We start from the raw sequence: 27,830 nt of genomic DNA on the forward strand, positions 1-27,830 counted from the left end.
ACCCCCCACAATATTCACAGAATCTATTTACATTAGGTACACGTCTACCACAGCTACACGTCTTGCATCGCTTCCAAAACATCAGGTTTATGTGTACTGACTTATTCAAAGATGACTTTATAATGCTGATTTAATGTGTTACGTTACAGGTTAATGCAAACAGGAGACAACACGGGTGATTTCTACCAAAAAAAACATTTAAAGTGCAACTACTGATGAGCTTTACTGCATTAGTAACAGATTAGTAACACATTATCTAGCACCCATTGAAAAATTACACCTTTTAAGACGTGATAGAGTTAAAGCTGTGCATCATCCAGCTGGGAACAGACACTCAGCTTACATTGTAAGGCTTAAAATGCTGGATCGCAGAACATATCTGTATAGTTTTATTTTGCATAAGAGAGTTCAGTGAAGAATCGCTCAAAGTTAAACATAATTCAAATACATCTCGATACTCCACCTAAAAGTTGGTCATATTTAAAGATCATTCATTGCTGGAAAATATTGATATCAAAACTGATTCATTTCATGAATACATTCAGCAGGTCTCTTAATGCCGTTTTATCATTTATACAAAAAAAAATAAATCAGCCTTTCTCTACATTATGAAAGAAGTCCACTGAGTTCAGAAAAGAGCAGCAGTTATTATCTGTGGCCCTGATCCTTTGGCTTTTTCAGACAGGCACATTTGGTGACACTTTCATTGACACACGTGACTCGAGCTGCCAATATCAGCAGAAAGCAGAGAAACTTCAAGTAAGACTGTGAAGATGATGTTAGAAAAAGATGCTGCATCCTTAGTTCATTTACACACAAATTAGTCTTTTACAACCAGCTTCCCAGAACAAAAACTCCTGCTTCAATCAACTGTGCCCATGTGAGAATAGCATAGAGGGCAGGTGGATGCACCCTTACCTGCTTGGTCCCAGGCAGCGCCTTCACTTAAACCTAACAATGAGAAGGTGTCTGAAGCAAACCGCCTCCTGCCGTGTTGTACATGTGAGAAGAGACGACTTTCACAAAGGCTCCGATGTGATTCGGAGTCCAGAGTTCACATGTGAAGACATCTTTAGTCATGAGTGAGATTTCAGTGTGAGACTCAGAGCGTAGATTCGTTTTTGTAGTGAAAGGACGTTTGTTACAACTATGCAAATTCTAGGTCAGGTTCCAGTTCTTTTTCTACGTCTATCCAGGACCGTTTCTTTGCGCTGGGGAAGTCTTTTCCTAAAGCACCGCGTGTTAAAGGCCTCGACGTCTTGGTGGTAGGGCTTTCAGTTGCCTTAGCGGAGGGATTGCATTTAAGTTTCTTAGAGCTGGATCTGAGGGGACTACTTGCAGGACGCTTAACTGGTGCCGACTTTCTTTTCGGAGGCCTTCCTCTGGGTCGTTTGACTGGCACAGGAATATCTGCTACTTTACCGACATTGCCTGCGAGGCCCTCAGCTTCCTTCTTGGTCTCTTCCAAAGTAATTTTTTTACTTTGTTTCTCTTCAAGCAGCACAGATATTTCACCTTTGCTGACACATTTATTGGTCTCTTCTATCACACTACACTTTTCCTTTTCACCCACAGCAGTACTTGCAGGGTTCCTTCGAGGCCTGCCCCTTCCTCGACGGGCTTCTGGAAGGCTTGGATCGGCCTCGGACTTGACAGAACACACACGATTAAACCTCAAGTGGGCAGCTGGAAGAGTTGTGCTCATGCCTGCACCTGTGCTGCCCTCAATGTTGTTTTCTGTAGCTTTAAGATCCACTGAAGGCACAAACATTGATTTGTTAAGGGTGGCAAGCTCAGCCTGGGGGGAAATTACACCCGAAACATTCGAATCGGAATCTGAAGATGCCGTTTTGCTCTTGAGGTTATGCCCAGTTTCCGAATCCAAAGGCAGGTCTGATGCAGATATGGTAGCGTCTGATGGCTCAAATAGCTTCATCTTAGCTGAAGAGCTAGCATCACCTTCCTCTTCATTCTTCCTGGGTTTCATGACCATGAGTGTATAGAAGCCTTGGCCAACTGTAAGATAAAAACACAAACATATGCAATAATATTATAGTAACACATTTAAATGGAAGATAATTTAAATTTGGTGTATTAACTGATCAAAGTGCTTACTTGGTTTCAGACATGAGGGAAGTATGAGCCTGCCAGTCTTGGAGCGAATAAGAGGAAGAGCCAGAGGCTTTGGAGTGTGAACCTTGGTGCTGGTGCAGTTAGCTGTTGGGGATACAGGTGAGGCTCCTTCTTTGGCTGTGGGGGCCTGAGGTGAAGCTTTACCGGGCGGGTCTTGAGACTGCTGATCTGTTTGGGAACTGGAAATGTGGGAACCAGTAGCCTGGTCTGGCTCTCCAGAAACTTTCTGTTTGACTTCTAAGTTTGATGGAGACTTTTTCTCTTGGACTGAGGCCACATGGTCACCTTGCTCAATTTTCACCTGGGACCGGGGTGCAGCGTTCGCAACCTGAGCTGGAGAGGATACCAGCAGAGGCACAAGTTTAGATACAGGTGTCTTTGGACAGGATTCAGTTGGAGCTTTTCGCATGAGAGGCTGGAGCAGGGTTATCATCGTTTTTAAATTGTGTGGAGTTGTGGCTGTGTTAGCCTGAGAAGGAGCCCCGACGTCAGGCTGTACTGAAGATGAGGGCGTGGGGTTAGACTTGGGAGCACTGGCTTGTAGTAAAGCGGCTCTGGACTGTAGCAGGTGGGAAAAGAAAGGCGTCCACTTCACCGTCTTCTCTTTCCTTTTCTGTTTTTCGCACACCTCCTTTAGTTTGTGCCTGATCACATTTTGAGACTTTCCTAAAAATGTTATATTTGAAAAAACAGAAAGTTAGTGACAAGCAGATCTGCTGGCGATCAAGTCTCTATGTTGACACAAGAGCAGGATGTCGTACACAAGTGCTGGATAGCAAGCTTCGAGTTATTCTCCATGCAAACTCAGTGCATTCAAACAGTACAAAAACCAATACAGGGCAAGAAAAGGTGCATTAACACAGAGTGTACATACCAGACAACTGAGAGAGTGTCTCTACATAGCCCGACTGTATCTGCGTCAGCATCTTCTTTGCCTGTTCTAGATGTTTGGAGGTCCTAACCAGGCTCTGAATTTCTTTCTGGGCCTAAAAAACACAAAATGGCAAAAACGAGTGTTGACGGTGAGGCCAAAAACTCACACCTACAGATCTGCGAAAAAGTGTTTGCCCCCTTCCTGATTTCCTATGTTTTCATCAAACAAACTTAAATAGTTGACAAAGACAACACAAGTAAACACAAAATGCAGTTTCTAAATGAAGGTGTTTATTATTAAGGGGGAAAAAAATCAAAACCTACATGACCTGGTGTGAAAAAGTGATTGCCCTCTAGACCTAATAACTGGTTGGCCCAGCCTTAGCACAACAACTACAATCAAGCGTTTGCAGTAATTGGCAATGAGTCTTTTACAGCGCTGTGGAGAAATTTTGGCCCACTCATCTTTGCAGAATTGTTGCAATTCAAGCACATCGGAGGGGTTTTGAGCATGAGTCGCCTTTTTAGGGTCATGCCACAGGATCTCAGTCGGATTCAGGTCAGGACTTTGGCCCGGCCACTCCACAGTCTTCATTTTGTTTTTCTTAAGCCAATCAGAGGTGGTATTGCTGCTGTGTTTTGGGTCACTGTCCTACTGCAGAACCAGTGTGTGCTTCAGCTTGAGGTCACGAACAGCTGCTCGGACATTCTCTTTCAGGATGTTTTGGTAGATGGCATTTTGCTGAGGCAGCTAAACACCCCCAGACCATTACACAACCACCACCATATTTTACTGTTTGTATGTTCCTTTTCTTAAAACACCTTCATGTTAGTTTGACACCAGATATAATTGGATACACACCTTCCAAAAAGTTCACCTGTTGTCTCATCAGTCCAGAGTTTGTTTGTTTTTTTCCAAAAGAGGCAAAACTAAGATGATCCTTTATGTTCTTTTTGCTCAGCAAGAGCTTGGATGAGGCGTCCCTGGGCTCTTGTGTAATCTTGGTTGATTGGTAATTCCAGGGTAGGTTTACCATTTGTGTGCTTCGCTGGAGTCCCACAGCTTTAGAAATGTCTTTCTAACCTTTTCCAGACTGCGAGATCTCAATTACCATGTTTCTCATTTGTTCCTGAATTTCCTCGGATCATGGCATGATGTCTGGCTTTTGAGGATCTTTTGGTCTTCTCCGCTTTGTCACACAGGCTCTATTTAAGTGATTTCTTGATTAACTCATTCACTGCCATTGACGTCTATAGCCGTCAATGGCAGTGAATGAGTCAATGGGTTTAACTCATTCACTGCCAATGGCTGGCAGTGAATTAGGGCTGAACGATATATCGCATTTGCGATAATATCGCGACATGATCAAGTGAAATTTTCTAACCGCAAAGGCTGCGATTATACTCTGGACATGTCCAAATTCATGGGCTGCATCCTCCTGAGGCCGCATTTGTAGACCGATTACGTCACAGCGACGCGCCGAAGGCTGTCCAAATTACTACCATATCCCAGAATTCATAGCGCGGCCCAGCCAAACTCCAGTTTCCAGCAATGGCGGCCGCTACTAAGTTTTAAAATTACTCATACTAATCTTTCTGGGTCACAAAATAAACTTTTAACATATTTTCAGGCGAGAAAGTAGTTGTGTAAACATCAAATATCTGCTCGGTTTATCAAGATATCCCATATTTGCAAAAGTGCTTCGACGTTTTCAGAGGCGTCTGCTACCCACCAGCTCGACAGCTAGCCGGGAGCTCGAGGGTTACTGATGCGGCCGAGAACGGCACAACTCCCGGCACATCATTTTCAGATCACCGCGGAGTTTCGCTGCTCGGGTTAAACGTAATATATAAGTCACTTAGACAACCTAAAAATGTTATTGTTGGGCTTTTTTCAGTGTTTTGTTTGTTCGTGAGTAAATCGGTTTGGCTGAGATTAAAGTTATTAGATTAGATAAAATAAAACTTTATTAATCCCCCGAGTGGGTTCCTCCTTGGTTTTCACACAGCTGACTAAACGTCAAACAGAAAACTTATTAAACAGAAGTATGAGACAGTCGAGAATTTACACCAGTGTCTGGTTATATTTTAGATAGCAAGAAGCAGACGGCCGAGTTTATTAAACTCCACGGAGACAGCGGTGACGCTAATCAGAACTAGCCTTCTGATTAGCTAATCAGAAGGCTAGACCGTCCAATTTCACGCCTTTAAACTTTAAAGGCGTGTTTGTGTGTGTGTTTATACAATTGCTATTATGTTTGCACTTTATGTGTAATGTTACTGACTGCAGAGATCAGTAAGATGTGTGTATTTTTTATTTATTAGTTTTATTTATTTAATATTATTTTTTAATTGAATGACTGTCTAGTAGTTCACAGATGTCGAAAAACTGAGTGTGGTAAAGCCACTGATTTTTTTTATGTATATTTCTGCAATCTGCACATTGTACTGACTTTCATTTTAATATTTACACCAGGGTTCCTTGTCAGCACTTTATGCTCAGATGTTTGTAAGCTAAAAATAAACTATTGTGTATGTTCAAATATACTGTTGTGATTGAAGAAGTTAAATAAAAATGTCAGTCATCAATTCATGCATCACCTCATGTCATCATAACAGAGGTCTGTCTTCCAGGAAAGAACAGTTTAAAATTAATGTAATATAGTATTGGCCATACTATATGATGTATTGCTTGTCTTTGTTTAATAATACAGAAGACAAATACCTTAAAAAATAATCGCATATCGCATCGCAATCGCAATATTGGGGCAAAAAAATCGCAATTAGATTATTTTCCATAATCGTTCAGCCCTACAGTGAATGAGTTAAGAACAGTTATCAGGCCTGGGTGTGGCGAGAGAAATTGAACGCAGCCTTCCAAAGATGTGATTACCACAGTTATTTCTTGGGCCATGTAAGTTTACATTTTTCCCCCCTTAATAATAAACACCTTTATTTAGAAATGGCATCCTGTGTTTATTTGTGTTATCTTTGTCTAATATTTAAATTTATTTTGTGATCTAAAACATTTAAGTTTGAAAAACATACAAAAACATAGAAAATCCGGAAGGGGGCAACCAAACAAATGTTTAAACAAGTCTGAGTAAAGATTAAAAAAGAGAACTTTCTTTTGCTGAATATGGGCCCATAAAACCAACCAACCAACCAACCAACCAAACAAACAAACAAACAAACAAAAAAAACCCTAAACTAAAAAGACTTCACTGTAAAACTGATTTTTTAAAACGTTTAAAAAAATGTAAAAACTAAACCACAAGTGTGTCATATTTAAGGAGAATTTGACCCAGTAAAATTAATTAACTATCACCATATAATTTTTCCTCTGCAAGCTTCCTTTACTCTTATTTTTATTTGTGCTCTGTGACCACATGTGCGGCCCATGTATTCCTTTCAGTGTAGTGGCTTCTGAATCTAAATGTGACAGTTGTGGGATTCGTTTTCTCATGTTGGTGGCATAAGATGAAGGGGACAACCTGAGGGGGGGGGGAGACGGTGCTACATATATATGCAAAGGTCTGTACGTGCTAGCAACAATTTACAAGTTTACAAACTCAAACTGATTCGGACCAGAGGAAACTCCCACATGTTTTTCCATTGACAGGAACTCAAATCTACGTTTATCTTTCTGGACAACTTAATGAGAACATGACCTTGTTATTGTGATAAAAAGTATTAAAAAGTAGTAGAAAGTGCACACAACCTTCAGTGGAATTACATTTTCCCATTAGTTGTCTTGCAGTTTCCACTTTAGAAGGAAAAATGCAGCATGCAGAACTAACCAATGACAGGAGGCGGAGCCTGGGAGCTCTTGGGTCACTCCGTAGGACAGCCTGGAGTTTATCGAAGAGGTTTCGCTGTTCCGATCTTCTCAGCCGTTCTAGCACTGTGTGGTTCTCGCGCCTCTTTTTGGTTTTTGTCTCACCACAATCAATGAGATCCTGGAGGAGATGCAGTGAAAACTCAAAACACACTATACATACTGCCTTATAATACAAAGAACTGTGTTCCTACTATAGCTATATAAAGTGAGGGCAATTAAATATGGCGGTCTAAGCTGGCGCTTGTCTTACCTGGGAGTCGAGTTCCAAAAATGATCCCAAATCTTCTCTGGAATCTCTAAATGATGATAAACAAATTTCAGCTGTGACGGTAAATAACAATTTTATGCTTTAATTTCAACATCCAGATGTTCATTTTTTATTACCGTGATTGCAGTACTCCCTTGGAAAGAGCTTTCTTCAGTTTAGCGATGGCCATCTGTTGTTTCACTTCTTCTACAGTCTCAACATCCACCGTCTCATCCTGAAGACAACATCATTCATGATGAGCTTTTTCAAACAACGTCAGGATTAGGCCGACTACTTTTTCATATTTTCTAAAGCAATTTAGTGTTTTTATAATTAGAGTTAAAGATGAACCAATTTGAATTTTTGCACCCAGTTTAAATTTTACATGTATTTAAAGTTGGACTGATTTGTTTCTATGAGCTGACAGCTGATTTTTTTATCTTTACATTTATAATAAACCATTGTCCACTTACAGTTTAGAGGGCCTTCCATTAAAATAAATCACTAAGCACTCAAAGAAAATAAAAAACAAGTGTAATTCTCAAACTTACATCTTCGTCTCCCTCTCCTTCACTGTCTGATGAGTAGGAACTTGTGTCTGAAGCGATGTCTAGGTTTGATTCTGCCTGCTTGCCGTTGGCCTCATCGCCCTCGTCTGACGCGATCTTCCCATCACAAACCAGCTCAGGGGAGGAGCCGGGCTCTGCTAATTTGCTGCTTAAAGAGCTCTTGACTGCGTTCACTGTGTCCGCAGCAGGACACCCAGCTGCACCGTCTTTTTTTAACAGGACATCATTGTTCGCCATGTTTGATGCTTTTAGATGTCCTGACTGTTGTGCTGCATCATCAGCTCCGGGCGCTGGGAGCTGAATGAGGGTAAAGCCCCCGGGCAGGGAGACACCAGGTAGCTTCTGTCCTCCGGTGCCCTGGTTGGACGGAGGGCAGATCCTGAAAGAATAGGTTCCACTCTGTCCTAAAAAGCTGGGGCTTTTCAGTGATTGTGAGACGGTGAGCGAGACAGGCGAGGAGGAGGAGCTGCTCTGGAAGGAAGAGTCTGAGTTGTGTTGGCCTGAGGAAAGTGATTGGACAGAGCTGATGTTGGATGATTTCTGTGACTGTTGCCCCAATGAGATGCGTCCCTTGCTCTGGAGGCATGGAGGGAATAAGAAAACTGAAAAAAAGAAAAAACTAGTTCAGCATGATGAGATGATAATATTTGCATTATTTTAACAAAACTGTGTTTTTAGCGATACATGTTTACTTCTATTCTATTTGATTAAGCTGATGTCACTTCTTGAGGTTCATCTACCCTCTATCAATTCTAATGCTTTAACAAATCATCTGGTCCTTACCACAACTTAATGTTATATAAATACAACCCCAGCTGACATCTTACACTGTCCTATTATTTATTCAACAAAAATCAAGCTAAGAAGGAAAAGCAAACTAAAAAAGCGTAAGTACTCTTTTACTGCTTCGATCAAAACTAAGAGAAGAAGCCATTTGCTGATAACCAAAGGCACTTTATTAACAGATCATCAGTAAGGTTGAGCACCTCTATAAAAGCAGAAGGTTTGGTAGTTTGCAGGTCTAGCGCATTCACAATTCCAAGGAGGAGAGACATCAGCAATCACCTTAGAGAACCAACTGTTCCCCATCAGTCTCTGATGGCTTAAAAGACCATGATTCTACAGTAAGAATGATTATTTACAAGTAGAAAACATCAAAGACAGCTGTCAATCTTTCCAGGGGCCTGTTCTTCGTACGTCGCTTACTACATCCAAGATCAAATGACACATCCAAGACCAAACTATCGCGCTAACCGTGAGCTCGCTAATCCGGTTCCCCGAACACACCTGCTGTTGACGATTAGTACAGCTGGACGCAGTAATGTGACATCACTGGGTGTCGTAAAAGGGGCTACGCATCGATAGTAGAAACATTGATCGGCAACCCGCTGATTGGTCGGCGAAAATGTCGAAGGAGCGCGCTCGGTATTTTCCGGCAGCAGAGCAAAAACTCTTGATTGAGGGATTTCAGGAGTTTCAGAGTTTAATTAAAACGCAAGAGAACACTGCAAAGGCTGCAAAAGCAAGGAGAGAGGGGTGGCAGAAAGTTGCTGACAAATCAAACTCGTAGGTAATTTAATAATAATAATAATAATAATGGATTGGGTTTATATAGCGCTTTCCAAGGCACCCAAAGCGCTTTACAATACCACTATTCATTCACTCCCACATTCACACACTGGTGGAGGCAGCTACGGTTGTAGCCAGGCTGCCATATCGCGCCATCGGCCCCTCTGGCCAACACCAGTAGGCGGTAGGGTAGATCTATCATATGACACTATATTGTCCAATATCATATGGCATTATATTATATTATAATATGTTATATTATATCCCCTTTCACATTAGAGCCACAACAGGACCCACAAGAACATGGGAACAAGTAAAAGTGAAATACAGGAGTATTCTACAGAATGGTAATATATTGCTCTTATATTGCTTTTCGTCTCTTGGCAAGGGACCCTGTAATAATCTGTTTGTTTGTTCATAACAGCAACCAAGAAAAGGGCAGAGCAAAAAAAGACAGGTGGTGGTCCTGCACCCCCTCGTCAACAAGTTGGTTAAGTAAATAATACCCTCACGGGAATATCGATATCTCTCAATGAGCACACTGTCGCGCTGAGCTAAAGGATCCTGTCTATCCCGCAATATACGCTGAATTCTGAGGACTCTCCTTATCAATCTTGCACCTTCCGCAATGGGTTGGTCGCGTATACGGACAGGACATGGCTGCGACAGGCTTCCCAAATCCACCTTCGCTTTTATAGCCGTGGTCTCCCATCTTGATTACACGAAGTAATTTACAATTACTACTCTGAAATATGAATTACATCTGTAATAATCACATACATGTAATAGAATGTTAATAGTACATTTCCCTTTTTTAGGAAATGACCTGTATGTATCTGTGTGACATCAATAAAAGGATCAAGTGCTGCATTATCTTTAGTTACATTGATGTTATTTATTTATGGTGAAACAGTGGTGGAATATCGCTGTTGCTTTCGTATAAATGAAGCGGACATACCTGCGTGGCCGCGATCTAATCCTGTTTACATAAAGTGAACCTGCTCCCGAGCAGGTTTACGCTTACGGCTCTGTTGCTATGACAGCAAGTCCCGGATGAGCTTCGGGGAACCGAACGATCCAGGATCACGCAAAATCGTCAACAATCTAATCCAGCTAACTTACTTAGCGAGGTACGAAGAACAGGCCCCAGGAGTAGATATCTCAGAAAATTCACCCTAAGGTCAGACTGTGCAATGATCGGAGAAACTGCAAGTAGTTCATGACAGTACAACAAATACTGTCATGGCTTGTTTGGGAGGGTTGTGGTGAAAAAGGATTTTCTCTCTAAAAAGAACATGGCAGCACAGCTCAAGTTTGTGAAGTTGCATCTGAACAAACCACAAGGAACAATGGGAATGGAAAGATCAAAGTGGAGATGCTGATTGTCATAAACCACAGCACCATGTTTAGCCTAAACCAAATACCAACTGACAAGCATGGTGGTGTAGGGGTGGTAATTTGGTATTGTTTTGCAGGAATTGGAATTGAGAATCGGTTCTTGTAGAGAACTGGAAAATAGTGGATATGGACATTATTTTATTTTCATTGCACAAAAGGCTGAGAGTGCGATTGTAAAGTGGAGACTGCTCTAGGACAGAAACAAGCCACTGCTGAACTTCAACAGGTAACAAACTGATGACCTCAGTTTCTACCGGCTCATGTTTCTACAGTAGAATCACCATGACAACCGCTTTAAAATCTGTACTGGTTTTCATCTTTGACTTGTGCTGTCGGCTTTGTGTACGTACCTAAATACTAAGAGAAAGATCACACTTGTCCTCATCGGGATAGGTATTTGTGTTGGTGTGTGGGGTTGTAGCCTGTATGTTTATATTTTTAAATGGCAGTTATGAGACAGTGTGTTTCAGATCATTTTAGAGAGTAACATGAAAGCAACGTAACGAGTAGTATAACAACTGTTTTTATCGTGGGTGTAATTAACTACCGTACTGCATTAGTTTTAAGAAAAGTGTTCTGCATATATGCAATAATTACTTTAAAAAAAAAAAAAAAGAATGACCCCAACACTGATCACAACAAAAATCTCCAAAATTCACAAAGATTTGAACACTCAGCATGTAATTAATTTGCATAAATGTAATGTCTTTGATACGCTGCTTAGAGGTGGTGGTGACTCAAAGTGGAGCCAATGAGAATCAATAAGGAATCGGAATCGCTAAATTCTTATCAATTCCCATCTCTACACAGGACCTGAGTGCTTTGGAGTCACTAAGTCAACCCTGAACTTCTCTGTATACCAAAGTATTCCAGAGTCAAACGTGAGGCCATCTGTCTAACAGCTAAAACTCAGCCAAAACTGAGTCATGCAACAGGACAATGATCCCCAGCACTGTCATTTACAGCAGAATGACTGAAAACAAAAAAATCAGGGTGTTGCACTAACCCAGTCAAAGTCTAGACCTCAACATGATTGGATCGCTGTGATGGGAACTTAAGAGAGCTGTGCATAAATGAATGCTCAATGAACTGAAGCAACACTGTAAAAACGAGTGGGGCAAAATTCCTCCACAGCAACGTGGGATACTGGTAAAGACACACAGAGATCAATTACTTCAAGTTACTGTATGATTGGGTGTACTTAGCTTTTCACACATATTTCTGCTATTCATGTGAGGCGGTATTTCAGAATTTTATAGCCTGGTAAGAATCAAATGTTTTATTATGCACTAAATCTCGGACATAAAAGTGGTGGACTTTTTTCACATGACTATACTAAAAACAGTTTTAGCTTCTGCTCAGCTAGAACACGTGAAAAACCACATTTACTAAGAGCCTTTCCAAACACACTGTCCTGTTTTTCAGCATCACGTCCTTTAAGACGATGATAAAGACAGCGAATATCTTAAGCACGCAGTTACAAATTGCTTCACAGTTTGAATAAAAACAAACCTCGTGCATAGTATCTCTATTGGTTTATATGCACACACACTTACATGCAAGTATTCGGTGTGAATTACAGGAATGGGTGATGAACCAAGGAAAAGCTAAAATGAGTTTTCAGCAGTCAAAAGGCAAACCGCTGATTTAACCGACGTGATGGGCTGAGGAAGTGAGTTTCAAAATTTAGCCGCTACAACCTCAAAAGCACAGTCAGCTCTAGCACTGCTGCAGAAAAAGGACCTGAACCATTTAAGGCTTTGTATGTGATTTTTAAATGAATTCTGATTTTCACTAGAAAGCCAGAGAAAGGGAAGAACAGGCAGCACATTTAGGAGGTGGTAGTTTTGAATAAAGCAGATCAGGTATGTAAAACAAAGTGCCTCTGCTGTGGTCTAGCAACAGAGAGACAAGCTTACCTGGTGACGGCGTTAGTGTCTTCAGATCAGTAGTTTTCCTTGCAGCGATACTTGGACTGACTAATGAGCTTGCAACTTTTACGGTGCCAGTTTTTGGAGTGCTGGTTTTATGTGTAGAGTCTGATTTCTGAGAATTTTTCTGAGGAACATCAACTGAAGCATTTAGTCGTCCTGTGACGTAGGCAGCAAGGCGGTTAGCTGGATGCAAAGATCCCATCTTTCCAAGCTGCAGTCTGGCCTGATTGTAGGATTTGCCATTTACCTGCAGTGGAAGGAATGCATATGTATATTTTAGAAAGTACCTGTATATTTCAGCTGGTGTAGCTGTGTGTTTGTTAGTCCTTAAATAGCCACACACTGTTAGCTTTTCCAAAGGATAAATCCAATTACTGAATGCAAATCACATTTTTTCCCCCTTCAACATCCAAACCTCAGTGCAAATTTTTTCCAGTGACAATCTGTAACGGAGAATTTAAAAATTCCCAGGCACATGGATGTATTTGATCCAACTTTACAAAGCCCTTACCTGTATAAGTCCAGGTGCTTGGTAACCAGCAGGTTTTCTCTCGGCTCTCAGCGTTCCTGCAGGCATCACTCCACTCAGAAAGGGTGTCACTCCAAACCACATCTGCGGCTCTTCGATTTGGCCATCTTCCTCCTCTGCATCAGTGTTCTCATCAAGGCCTTTACTGGTATGCATTTCCTCATCACTGTCACATTCATCATCATCATCATCACAATCACTGGCTTTTGATGGTTTGCTAATTTGCACCTATAGAAAAAAAAAAGTACAGAACTGTAGAGAACGCCGTACATCACGTCATCACACGAAAAAGCAACAAAGCAAAGAAAGTGAGGACAAATGTTCCAACAGTCAAAAGCAGGATTATTAGGCACCCAACAGATAGCAGCCACTGAGGAAGCCACTGCAACATGGGAAGTGCCCAAACAGTAGTAACCACAAGGACCATCTGAGGCCATCTTCCAAAGCTGGTCAAACTCAATAGATGCCGATGTTAAAATGTCAGACTTTAAAGCAGAATCAGTTTAATTTTCTTTATATTGCACCAAATCACAACAACAGTCGCCCACTTAGCTCAGCGGAATTAGCAGGCAACCATATGCCGCATGGCTGAGAGCGACCGGCCCGGGTTCGAATCCGACATGCAGCCCTTTGCATGTTTTCCCGTCTCTCTCGCCTTCTGCTTTCCTGTCACTCTTCACTTCCTTTCAAATAAAACCGTAAAAAGGCCCAAAAAATAAATACATTTTTGGTTCTGTAGCTAACTACACCCAAACTGTAAAGAGTGATTTTTTTTCAAAAACCCATCCATTTAAACAGCATTAAGGGTTATTATAGGCATGGTAAGGTGTGAGCACACATAGCCTGCACATATTGTTTGTACTGCCTAATACAACTAAATACAACTGCTCCTGAGTTTAGGCATCAAAACATGATTTCACAATCCAGTGGGTAACTCTTTCTAATATAGTCTATACCCAAATCTTCAGTACCTGGTAGGTGACGATGGAGCCGCTGGGCTTCCGCATAATGATCTTGCTGATTGGCCAGATGCGGTAAGGACCAATGTAGAAACGCTGGGAAAGCTGATCACGATTCATCCGCTGACATAAAGCCTCCAGGATCATCCTCTGGTCGTTCTGCCACCGACACACTGACTGGATCTGTATTTGCTTCCTTGCTCCTACTTCACTACATGCAGTTTCCTGAGATGCGTTTTCACCTGGAGGTTACAGGGAAATATGTTTTTAAACAACTACAAACACCTTTAATATCCCACTTCACTAAGGTGCAGCTATTTTTCTTACCTGCTTTGTTGACAGTTGGTAAAGTGCTGTAGTACTTGTCAGTGGTTTTTTGTGGTTTTGTTGGGGCGTTTGGTGCAAAGATCTTAGGCTCTATGGTGACTTGAGGAGGCGGCTTGCTATTGAACTCTCTTACACGAGCACATGTCATCATGCTCTCCAAATATTTATACACTGGATCCTTGTCTTCTTCACGTATCTGCAATGAAGATTTTAGTCTCTTTTTAATGAGATTACAGGACAAATTGTAAACAAATACAAAGAAAAACTTATTTGCTTTGTTTTTTGCAATTGACAAACTTAGCAATTATCAATATGGCAAAATAACAATCTTCAGCATCAGCATTTAATTAAAAAAAAAAAAAAAAAGCAATTTTATTTTACCGGTTGTGGAAATACACTGTTGCGTCTTTGGACCTTTGGTGTAACCACATGGAGGGGTGCAATTTTTGGAACAAAAACTGCTTCTGGATCCTCATCACTGCCATTACGCTTCCACAGTTTATTAGCATGTGAGCCTTGGCGAGGCTGGACCACATGTTCCATATTAGTCATCGCTGGGGAGGGCAAAAAGTATCTCATTAACACTTGTGACCAAACTGAGCAAAGAAAGACTCTGAAAGACTGCGGTCAGAATCAGGGAAAAAATCGTCAACAACACACAAATGATACTGAAATAACTTGAACTCGATCTTACAGTAAACAGGATGTTCTTGGCTCTCCCCTGTGGACGTCTGCTTAGTGATCTTGCGTTTGAAGCAGGCACAGCCAAACATGCATTCAGGCCGCCTGCAGTGGAGATGGCCTCTGTTCAGGTGCTGCAGACTGGAACACACACAGCCGAGTCTGCAGAACTCTTGACCACATTCAGGTCCAGCAACTTTATTTGGAGAAGGGGGCACTTTCAAGATCTGGCTGGGCTGCGTCTGGTTAAAATGAGAAGTGAGAGTCATCAAAAGAGTTTGAAAAATCACTTTGTGTGCTTTTCTTTAATGTACCTCCTTTACATTTGATATTATAAAAGCCAGGGAGACTTTGAAAAACATCACTACAGAATGAAACAATGAAGTCGTCACTGACATTCCTACACTTCCTGCAGAGGACAAACATGCTACATACCTGTTTTGTCAGTAACACAGTCAGAGCAGCTGACAGCCTCTCTGTAGTCAGCTGTGTTCTGCTGAGGCCCTGGTTCAAAGCTGCCGTCTCCATTTCCAGCAGCTTGTGCTGGAACTTGGTGAGCCCCGAAGGTTTGGACATCGGCCCCTGGTTCTGACCAAAGCTCATCTCTGACAACCTGGGGAAGAAACATGAAATGAGAAGAATTGTTCATTGAAAAGATGTACTGATGTGAAGCAAAACTACAGCTACAGGACTAATTACAAAGCAAGGAAGCCTATGTATATGCCCGCCAATGTAGTGGTGAAAAGGGGGGTTGCACGATCAATAACTGCAGTCATTTTCACTGGATGTGGCTGGATTTGGATAACCCAAAAACTACAGTATGGGTGAGAAGAAAATGGATGGATATTATAACCTTTGATTAAAAAAATAAATAAAGATGTATAACCACCCAAACAAACTGATAAAAAAAAAAGTGAATGGACTTAAAAAGTGCAAAATAGTTCATGACTCAAAATGTAACATTTTGTTTTTTTCCCCTCTTTCTAATAATTTTATTAATTATATTTCTATAAATACAATTCTAATATCAATTTAATAGATACTATGGATTCTACATTGTTCGAAAACAGTCTACTATAACGCCGTAGTTTTGTGAAACTCATAAACAACTAGTGGAAAAAATACTGATGGCTGTCAGTGTTACCTCTCTGTTGTTGTTGCTACCACTCCTAATAAGCCCCTTTCCATTAGTTCCTACTCAGATCGACTCACGAGTTCGCCATGGTTTTCCATTAGGTCATAGCACCTGGTACCAAGTACTAAAATAGTACCTGCTCGGCCGGAGTTCCAAGTGATCCAAGCAGGTACTAAAATGTGACATCGTCAGACTGCATGCCACCGATTGCCTGGTCAGTGGCATCATTCGATGAGTCATGAGAGTGTCGACCATACAAATTAGGTGCTATTTGATTGTCAAGTCAAGTTGTGGCGAGTCGATCTTAGTAGGTACTAATGGAAAAGTCCCAATCCTAGGTGACTTCCTGCTTTTTTTTCTTTCTTTTTTTTTAAATAGAAAAATTGACCTCTAACTGTGACCTTCAGACCAAGGTCAAACTGAGATTCAAACTCCTCTGGGACTTTTAGCAGATTCACCTATGGTATGGTTTTAAAATCCTACGTAGACAAGTTCTTGAGTTATCCCTTTCACAAACCTGGGTGTCCACACCACCCACCCAACCGTCAGGGTGACGACAATATCCCATCGGCCTTTTATGGCTGAGGGGTAAAAAGCTTTTGGTGGATAAATTGAAGAATAATTTAAAGTGCATTAAAGTCACAAAAGAAAGAAAGTCCTGAGAGTGCAGGTGGAGAGTTGAAATTCACTTTAAGCTGGTAAATGACAAATGATAAAACTTGCATAAAACTTGCAGCTGGGTTTTGAAAAGCATCAACTAATACTAAACCTGTACTGTAGTTACCTACAAAACAATGTAGGTAACTACAGTAAATCAGTATATTTAGAGGGCTTTCATAAATACAAATACAAAAAGTCAGTATCAGTGATCATCGTGGCATTTTTCCCATTTTGAAATGAAAAATCTTTGGTTTTGTTGCATCTATTTTATGAGAAATGTCACCTTAGAGGAATTATAAATTCTTACTATTGCAACAAAGTATCGATTCTCAACTCAAATAACCTTTAGCCACATCAGTAGCCAATCAAATTCAGAACACAAAACATGTGATCAAATGTGACTAAATTTAAAATATATCCTTACCTCTGTGAAACTCCCTGATTCTGGGTATTACTAGAACCACAAGCATCACTCGGCTGCCTCAGCGAGGACGCAGCCTGGAATGTGAATTTAGCTCCTGCTTGATGGGGGGCTGCTGGCGTGGCCAGCGGAGGAGCAGGTGACGTCAGAGCAGAATAGAGCAGTGGTTTGTGGGATAGGGGACAAGGCCTGTTGGCCCCCACCGGGAATTTCGAAGGAGCCTTTCGATGCTTGAGAACGCTGTCCAGGGTCTTTACATAGCTGGAGCTTTTAGCGGGCAGCTGATAGGACACCGAGCCTTCTGGGTTTGTAGAGAAAGCAGCGGCGCGCTCGCTGATTTGCTGAGCTTCGCTTTCCAAGTACTCATCCAACATGTTGCTGCAGAAGGCAGAGAGGTTCTTTTGTAATCCTTTTAGAGAGAAAGAAGAAAGGGACTTTAATTTATTGAGGAAGAATAATGAATCAGACACAAGTACTTTCAGCTGGTTTCAGCTCAGTTAATCTTTTGGAAATTAGAATGACTACACTAATCCCACGGCATGATAAAAGGAACATTGCAGCAACAATATGACGAGCAGCCCTTACCTTCACCGTTGGAAGACGATGTTTCCTTGGCTTTTACGAACTTGTTTTTCCACCCCTTTATTTTCGTCATGTCACTTGTCTTTCCCGTTCTGGAGATGAAGGGTAGTGCCTCATCTGTGCAGCAAACATAATGCCTTTAGTTACAGGTCACAGCACACTATTATGTTTTAACAATGCCAGCCTGAGTTCTGCAGCAGAAACACAAATTTTAATCAGAATTTGATGCCAATTTTATTCTCTTTGCTGAAGAGAAAATTGTACTCCTTCAATTTCAGCTGTTCTTTTCTTATCTGATCGCCCAAGAGCCATCACCTAATCACTTCTGTCTTGACATTATGCAAAGGTTTAATGTGGCATGACTGACAAACTCATCAAGAAAGATCTGCAACCTCATATGACACACACCCTTTGAAAACCCACACAACAAATCTTAACTCCTAAAAAAGAATCTGAGATTTCCAACTAGCTTTTCGGTCTCTGCGTCATAGCAGCCGACGTCAGCAGTGATGGCTGTCATCACTTTGGCTTGAATGTTTGAAGCTGGTGAAGGGTACAGAGGATGTTTAAAATTCCAGTCAGTACCCGACTCCTTATTACAGGAGTACCGATAAGCACCCGGGGAAATGGTGCTTTTTGTACTTTTGTGAGTTTAATTCATTCCAATAAAGCTGTTAAAACATCTTCTTACAATGCCGCTGCATGTGATCATGTATGAAGTTCTTTACTTTACTGGAAAGAAACAGAAAAGCAGCTAAATTCAACACACCGAATCTTAGGGCCACACTCAGTACTTTAAAAATAGATCTCTAGTTAAGACTGGGAGACTTTCCATGCTTCGGTTTTCAATAATTTGCTAAATTCTCCTAATAAGTGACCAGCAGCACTAAGCGCTTCACCAGTATATTGCAATCAGACACATGAATCAAACTTGCTTTAAATCGAAGAATAAACCATCCATGGCACACCAATTCCCCAAGTTAGTCAATATGAACTGAGTTAGTCTGCTTTGAAGCTAGTGCAAGCTTTCCTAAAAGGCATAAAGAATTAAAAAGTTGTGATAACTAATTCACTGCTCACAGCAGTTATCGTGCCAAATCACAACAACAGTCACCTCGAGATACTTTATATTAGAAGCTAAAGATTCTATAATAAAAGAGAGAAACCTGGAACAATTAGGTGTCGTCTTATGAGCAAGCACTTGGTGAGAGTGGGAAGGAAAAACTCCCTTTAAACAGGAAGAAACTCCCCCAGAACTAGGCTCAGAGAGGGATAGCTGTCTGCCGTAACCAGTTCAGGGGTGAGGAGAGGGGCACGGCACATTTATAAATTTAAAATCCCTTTAAAAGCCTGCTTTACACTAAAATAACATACAATAAATGGGTTCCTGAAAACATCCTGCTGTATTCAGAGTTTTTACATGAAATAACCCAAAAGCAACTAATCGTCCAATCACAGTTCCAGAAATCAGCAGTTTCCAAAAGTTTGACAGAAGACTTAAAAACAGCCACAGCGGATGAGGTCACCTGGGATGTCATTCCAGAGTTTTGGTGCAACAACAGCAAAGCCATGAGCTCCCTTTGAAATAAGCTTTAACTGTGGGATGAGCAGGAGTGATCGAGAGGCGGGCCTCAAAGACCTTTTAAATATTTCTATGACTTTCTAAGATTGGATTCTGTCATGCAGAGGGAGCCAGTGCAAAACTGCTAACACTGGAGTAATAACATCTCTCTTTTTCCAGTCAAGAATCTGGCTGCAGCATTTTGGACTAATTGTAAATGAGCAAGAGATGATTGACTAAGTCCGGCATACATTGCATTACAGTAGTTCAGTTAAGATGCAACAAAGGAATGTATAACTGTTACAATATCAGAAGATTTTAAAAAAAATGTGTCTGGAGGAAACTGCACTTGTCACATTACTATCAGAGACACCTTACCAAACATGCACAAACCTGCTGAGCATGAAGTTTAGATGAAATATTATTAGTGGGCTTATAACTGCGCCAAATGTAGATATAACCACTTGCTGTGTAGCTTTGTGACTGCACCAAGCAGTTGTTAAAAAACGCAGAAAAACTTGTTTTATATAGTATTGATCATATCGATCGTGGCTCAAGGGTTGGGAGTTCGCTTTGTAATCGGAAGGTTGCCGGTTTGAGCCCCGGCTTGGACAGTCTCGGTCGTTGTGTCCTTGGGCAAGACACTTCACCCGTTGCTTACTGGTGGTGGTCAGAGGGCCCGGTGGCGCCAGTGTCTGGCAGCCTCGCCTCTGTCAGTGCGCCCCAGGGTGGCTGTGGCTACAATGTAGCTGCCATCACCAGTGTGTGAATGTGTGTGTGGATGACTGAATGTGTAAAGCGCTTTGGGGTCCTTAGGGACTAGTAAAGCGCTATACAAATACAGGCCATTTACCATATTCAAGAAGTCTAATGTGACTCGCTCTAATTTGCCACTGACATCTCCACCTACTGCATAGGTCACTGTACCATTTAAAGGACTTTTCCGACAAGTCTCGCGTTGATTAGTTTTCTGCAATACTTGTCCGCCTATTTTCTTACTATGACAACAGCATACGACAAATTACTCATAAGATATTGTGCAAAAGAAGCAATCGAAGGACCTCGATCAAACATGCACAAACTGTCAAAGATTCAGCCCAACTTACCACCAGGAGACACAGTGGTGGTCTTGCTGTGTTCTGGAGGTGGTAGTGGGAGGGAAACACCCAAATACTGCAGGTCAATGGACATAGTGAGGTCTAAGGAACTCAACTTCAAGCCCACTGAGAGAAACGGTAAAAACAGTGAGAGTGTTTTGGGTTGTTTTCTTGTGCTTTAGTTTATTTTATAAAACTTAGGTAACAACTTGAAAGACTATGCCCGTTGTATACTCACCCTCCTGCAAGACGGGATGGATAACTTGTCTGTGTTTGTGGACTCTGAGCTCATTCAGCAGCGCAGTCTCGAAACGAGCCATCTTCGCCTCATCGGTCTCTGGATTCACGTTCACTGTCAACACCACAGATACAATTTCAGATTCGGGCAAACAACATTAAAAATGTATATTAAAGATTCCACAATAATATTTAAAGAAAAACAGGGTTTTAATAAAAAAAAGGCACAAAAATATTTATTCCATAGTTTAATTAACTGAAGAGAAAGAAAGAAAGAAAGAAAGAAAGAAAGAAAGAAAGAAAGAAAATCCTCACGTTGGTCGCTTGTTTGTGTCGGTGGTGCTGGGGTTGTTAGGGAAGCCGGAGATGCTGACGATGAGGTACTGACCATCTTGTTCCTGACATGAACCTCAAGAGCTTGCTGTGACATAAAAGAGCATTAAAGCTTAAAGATTTATTTGATATCAGGTGGAATGTTGAAGGAACCACTCCTCCCTTTATTAAATGAAACTACACCTTCTGGAAACATGCCGATGTGCTCTGAGCATCCAATGCGATCACTTTCAGTGTTTTACCTTTGAGGTGAACGACACAAACAGCAGGCCTTCTATATCATCCATCTCCGGTTGCATAGCGCCTGTCAGTGATGGGCTGTGGACGACTGTGGAGGAGGCTGCTGCAGTTTTACACTCTCTTCCCCGGGAATTTGACCAACGTCTGTTCATCTTCTTCCTCCTCTTACAGAATCGAGGTGATGATCCAGGGGTAGACGTTAAGGAATTAGCAGTCACAGATCTTGCTTTAGGCGACATCCATACTTTTAAGTCCTGCTGCACCTCAGGGGCTACACTGGTGGCAGCGTTTTCTTGCTTGGGTGCAACAAGCACAAGATCACCAAGAGCATGTTTGCCTCTTATGCAGGGGACATATGGTTCATCTTTTCTAGCAGGTTTAGACATTATGGGCTTCAGTACCAATCGGGTCTCTTGCACATTTGATAGAGAAGCAGAGTCATTTTGACTGTTTGCACTGTAAGACACATAAAAGTTAATATTGGTTATTGATACCAAACAAGTGGATTTAATCATGATCTCAGTGCAAAATCCTTTCATTTGAGGTGGAGCAGCATGTGGCAGTGGCATTTTAATAAGCTGTTTCCAGCTGTTTATCTGGCAATTTCACAAATTCCTACACCTAATGAGGCAGTCAAGTAAGAAATTAATAATGCATGCAATCCAATACAAACAGCTTGCAAAAATGTTCTGATTATTATACTTTTATATTGCATTCAAGACAACTGCAATATTTGTATTATTATATAAAGTATTTCCTCAATTAAATTTGAAGAGTTGCAAAATAAATGAATCAGAACTTGTGCAAATATTCTGAGTTTATACGCTGCAGACGTTTTTTGCAGCGATTCACCGCGTGCTGTTCCACTGTGGTGTATTCTATGTAACACACACACACACACTATGAGTTTATAGACTCATCGGCCACTTCATTGGGGAAACCTGTTCACTTGCTCAGTAAAACAAACATCTAAACAGCCAATCGCATGATAGCTACTCAATGCATTTAGGCATGTGGAAATGGTCAAGTCTACCCACTGGAAGTTCAAACCAAGCGTCAGAATGGGGAAGAAAAGTGACTTTGACTTTGAATGATGCATGGTTGTTGGTGCCAGAATGGCTGGTCTGAGTATTCCAGAAAATACTGACCTATAGAGAATTTTCCCACACACCTATCTCTAGGATTTACAGAGAATGGCCCAAAAAAATTGAAAATAATCCAGTGAGTGCAAGCTCTCTGGGTGGAAAATGCCTCAATGATGTCAAAGGTCAGAGGAGAATGGAAAGACTGCTTTAAGCTGACAGGAAGCCAAACACATGCAGAAGAGCATCTCTGAATGCACGACATGTCAAACCTTGAAGCACAACACACTGACTGCCAAGTGCCAATTGGACACTAGAAGCCTAGAAAAACACTACCTGGTCTGATAATTGTCACTGCTCCTGATGGTGGTGTAACGGTCTGGGGATTTTTTTTCTGAGCAGACCAGGGCCGCCGTATTTCACAAATCATCTCAGACTAGTTTCTTGAACATGGCAATGACCAGATCGCAATCCAGCAGAGCAAATTTGGGTGGACGTGCAGCAGACACATCTGCAGCAACTATTACCCCTTTTCCACTAGCACCTACTAGGCTTCGCAAGGCTCGACTCGACTCTGTTTTGGTTGTTTTCCATTACATTTGAGTACAATCTAATGTGCATGTGGTCGTTACAGCAATGCGGCCAAAAGTCCCACGATGTCATTTGTATGCTACACGAATGCCACTACAAAGGAGGACGTTGAAGCAATGGTATACTCGCTGTTTGTATGTCTTTTTGGCAGACTTAGGAAACAAGGTGTTTTTTGTGTAGCCATTTCCCTCATTGTCAAGTTTAAAAAAAATAGTGGTTTGGATTTTCGTAAGGAGACACCCTCATGACTCACTGAACGATGTCACTGAAGGGCCAGTTGGTTGCATGCAGTTTGTTGACGTCATATTTTTAATCACCCAAGACTGCTCGGATCCCCGGCAGAGTAGGTACTAAAAAAATATACCTGGTACTAGATGCTAGCACCTAATGAAAAACCCCAAAAAACAAGCTGAGGTGTGCCAAGCCAAACCAACCAGAGTAGGTACAGTAGAAAGGGGCTATACGTGATACCATCATGCCAATATAGACCAAAATTTCTGAGGAATGTTTCCAGCACCTTGCTGCCATGAAGAATTAAGGCAGTTCTGAAGGATAAGGGGAGTCCAACCCAGTACTAACGAAGTGTAACTAACAAAGTGGTTGGTCAGTTTAGTTGTCTTTAAGTGATCCGTTTGATCATGTAGGATTTTTAGGTCAATTAAATGCATAGAATATAAATGTTCAGTTACTCGTGCACTTATAATTACCTAGACTCCATCACAACAACACAAAAGTATAGCACTCACATAAAAGTATAATAGTTAGTAACAGTGTGTCAATACAAAAAACGCATTTCTCGATTTTTTTTGCTGTGACAACACAGCAATTTGCCAATGTTAAAACAAAGGAAGAAACAACACAAAACCCACCTCAGATCCAGTACCTCCTCCTGGTTTTCACTGGGTTCGGCAGGTTCGATCACTGTGGGCTGGTATTCCGTCTTCACAATAGCTTGAGCCTCTCTAGCGATTCTGTTCAGACGGGGGTTGTTCCCGTCCTCCCTAAATCCCTTTGCAAACGGGTTGTGATTAATTTTCAGCTGGGTAATCCGAAAGTTCTGATACGTCGTCACAGCCATAAATTCAGTTTGTGGAAAAGTAAAAGTCATGCTTTCATGTCCCATAACTACAGGCTTGTCAGCTGTGGGCATGCCTCCATCTGGAACAGGTATTATGTGAAGCCTAGGAATGTAGCGATGCATGGAGTGTAAGATTATATGACCATCCTGGTCTTGGGAGTTATTGGTCAGTTTGAGCTTGTAGAAGGACACCAAGCTGTTCATCCAATCTGAGCCGCGACAGGGTGAGTAATGGTGTGAAAATGCCCGGATCAGACCTTGGTTTTGATGTTCTGCTTGCCCGGTGACTTCCCATCTGGATGCACTCCAGCGGTACCTGTACTGACCCGATGGGACTATGGACAGGACCAGACTGTACTGCTGATTGGGATCCAGGCCAGTCAAGCGGTATCGGCAGTACGGGAACATGCGTCGGCCCTGCTTAGTGAGAATCATCTCGGTCCCACACTTGTAGAACTGCTTCCACACGTTGTTGTTTTCCAAAACAACACTGACACCTTTGAAGGTCAGCACCGCAGGAAAGTCTTTTTCCATGTCCGTGTTGCCAAATGTGGTCGCGGGCAACGCAGATGACCATGATGTTGATTCAGGCATATTGACGATGCTCGTTTCCGTGCACGTTAGGGAGTCTGATGCGGATGTTATATGCAAGGCTTCTGGGCTTTTTTCAACAGTTCCTTCTAAGGTAGAAGCTGATGTTACTGCAGATTTAGCTGGGCTAGCTTCAGCAGGTGAAGAAACAGCAGCACTGGAATCATTACTCGCCATGGAGACAGCTTTGCTCTCATTCACTGTATCACTAGTGAAATTAGGTCTTGTCAAGGTTGGGAACGGAGGAGCTGAAGAAGCAATGGAAGCAGGAGGAGCGGAGAAGGGCGCATTGAGCATGGTGCCCTTCTCACCTTCCACTGCCTGGTTTTCCTCCATGAGTGGGAGCTCAGAGTCTAAGGCGGACATCACCGGTGGCTCTGATCATCACACTGCATGAGACACCTGACACACAAACAAAAAAAGACAGCGTTATTTGTACGCTATAACAGCATTCACAGGTACAACATGTATTACATTGATACAATCTAACCAGCAGAATTTCATTTTAAAGACAGAAAAACAAAATGAAGAACAAATATAATATAAACAATGATCAGAGAGGATGCAATTAGAACTCATCCAAGCAGAACAAACTGTGGCAGGAAGGAAAGAGGAGCCTGGAAAGCTGCACCCAGAAATGTAAAGACTTTGCATTCAGAAATGATTACAACCAAAATGTGCCAATCAACTCAGAGACCGCTGAAAATGTGTGTTTACTTAAAGAAGCCAAACAGGGATGCACCGATGCATCTAAAGAGCAGTGGTTTTTGCTCTTGCTGACTGATATCTGACTGATACTTGAAAAAAGAAGACATTAACCAATGGCGGTTGCCGATGTTTATCTGCTGTACCTCATCAGTTTGTCCCTAAAAATGTTCAAAGATGGCCTGATGGAGAGATAAAAGACTCGTAAACTGTTCAGCTACTTTATTATTGTGAAGATGTGTTTGTTTACCATACACGAAATGGTGAAGTAAACAATAATAACAACAACAAAATATACTGATGTTCACCTCAGCAGATCTCTGTTCAGCACTACTGAGAATTGGCTAATCGCTATAGGGTGTTGCAACAGTAAGTGTTACAAATGACAAGTCCAGCATATACTGGGCTGCTTAAAGACACAGGCATTATTCAAGGCGCTGACACAAGTACTGTGAAATCAAATGAAGACTCGAGATGAATGTAGCTCATCTTAGGTGTAAAGACTTGATATCGTGTCAAAATTAAATGATCTCCGGCCACTAGTTTCTGTGACTGCCGGCTGTTTGAATGTTTTGTAAGCAAACCAGACCAAATTTCAAGACATCTGATCTGCACGAATCATAAAAACGTCCCTTTGTGTTCATCAGGACCATACTGTAAAAATAACAAAATCACTAATCAAGGGGTGTTTTTTTGTTTTGTTTTTCAGAAAGGCACATCCTGTCCCCAAATACCCTGAAAAATTAATTAGAAACTTAATTGGGGACGGAACATAATTTATTTACAACCTTGGGTTATGTGTGCTCCTCTGATGATCTCTAGGTTTTTTATTTATTTATTTTGGTTAAAAATGTAAAACTACATTTAAAAGACCTGCTCTGTCTCTAAAACTGAAGTAAAACTCGTATATTTCTAAATTTTTAACAGACTAATAAGATTATTTTAAACTACATGTTAAATGCTCCTACGCAAGAACTCCTGAAGCCACCATCACACCATTCAAGACGAATACTACAAATATAAACAATCAAAAAGCGCTCAGATCATTTGAACAATTTCTCGTGGCCCTGTGGGGAAAAGTGGACTTTGCATTGCAGGAGACCACTTCAGTATGACTGACCAATGGGCTTCCAGCTCAGGACACAGACGGAAAAACAGCCCTACATTTTAAACAAGGATGAACCACTAACACCGTTTGTACCTTGAAAGCCAAGAGAAATGATCTTGGTCAACGGCACACCAGAAACTATAAAGGTAACCCCTTTTTGTTGTTGTCCTAACCCCCCTCCTCTAATTTCCTAATCACATTGTCACGCCGGCACACGGATGCTTCAAGTCTAAAGGTGTTAAACACCACAACGAGAGCCTAAAACGGCTTATCACCTCCATGTTTACAATATAAACTCCCAGCGTCACTCCCGTATAACTATTTCACTCCCTGCAATAAGAAGCGGCGTTAAGAATTTAAGTTGTTAAACCAGCAGCTCTTTCTTCCTCACACACCGCGGAGAAGGAAGGCCGCCCGCTCCACCACTCACCAAGTTGGAAAAGTTGCAGGTTTCACTAAAGCCTCACCTTTCAGCGTCGCTTCGGTACCTCGTGGCCGACCGCAGCGAGGCAACAGTATCGTTCAGCGGCGAAGCTCCAACTGTTGCACGTCGCCGTCGCCGTTAAAAGGGCCTCGGAGAATCCCTCGAACATAAACACAAACTGGCAAATGGAGGCCGAGAGCCACGCCACTGTGCTCACATCGACCGACCCGAGTGTGCACGCAGTGGAGCCAAAGCGCATGCACACTATCACCCCGCACCTCCACCCACCACCCCCCTCTTCAATGGCGCGTGATTCCCGGCCCGCCAGCTCGAGGGAAGCGGGAGTCCGCCATCCAGGAGATATACATAAATATTTCTTTTCTCTCTCGCTCGTTCTCACCTCGAGCGCGGTCCGCGCGCCGGTAAGGACAACTCTCTGCAAGTTTGCGCGAAAATGTTTAGGATGTGTGATTCGCGCACTGAGAGCAAAGGCGTGACACTTTCTCTCTCTTCCTGTCTGTTTCCTTGACTTCTTCTACCTTTTTCGATCACACTTCCATTCTCACCCTCTCTTAGCCCACACATACACACACACACTGTCCTCTCTGCTCCCCCCCCCCCCCCCCCCTCTCTCTCTCTCTCTCACTCTCACACACACACACATCCGTGCTCTCGAGCTGTGACGTAACACGTTCACCATGGTGGTAGAGATCCAGTAGCCAATGCGCAAGCTCCCAATGGACGACCGGCCAGTTGTTTCATCACGGTGGCAAACGTACGAAAAAAACAAATGAACACTGAAAGTAATTTTGTATCTTTGTAGTATTATGTATCAACATTAATATGTGCAACTGAAATCAGTGGCTCATAAACTATTAACTGATTGACCTTGTCTACAAAAAAGAGCAAGGCTGATTGGCTTTGT

The 27,830-nt window shown here is 41.9% G+C and overlaps 1 protein-coding gene across 1 annotated transcript; it reads right to left on the reverse strand.

Moving 5' to 3' along the window:
* Nucleotides 1-800: 800 nt before the first annotated feature.
* mgab (MAX dimerization protein MGA b) lies at nt 801-27,094 on the reverse strand. Its single transcript, XM_085372970.1, has 22 exons — nt 26,949-27,094; nt 23,869-25,070; nt 21,329-21,782; nt 21,069-21,174; nt 20,755-20,868; nt 20,526-20,642; nt 17,862-17,975; nt 17,280-17,685; nt 15,496-15,673; nt 15,074-15,302; nt 14,761-14,933; nt 14,380-14,575; nt 14,065-14,294; nt 13,076-13,321; nt 12,550-12,811; nt 7,646-8,265; nt 7,232-7,329; nt 7,098-7,143; nt 6,807-6,965; nt 3,008-3,119; nt 2,116-2,799; nt 801-2,016 (listed from the first exon to the last, which is right to left on the reverse strand). Exons 2-22 carry the CDS (start codon nt 25,032-25,034, stop codon nt 1,148-1,150), a joined length of 6,579 nt encoding a protein of 2,192 aa, XP_085229096.1. The 5' UTR covers nt 25,035-25,070; nt 26,949-27,094; the 3' UTR covers nt 801-1,147.
* Between the last annotated feature and the right edge of the window lie 736 nt (nt 27,095-27,830).

The sequence above is a fragment of the Diplotaxodon limnothrissa genome, linkage group LG15, assembly GCF_057381915.1.
Source record: "Diplotaxodon limnothrissa isolate DT_005_m linkage group LG15, D_limnothrissa_male_GT1.1, whole genome shotgun sequence".
Lineage (NCBI taxonomy): Eukaryota > Metazoa > Chordata > Actinopteri > Cichliformes > Cichlidae > Diplotaxodon > Diplotaxodon limnothrissa.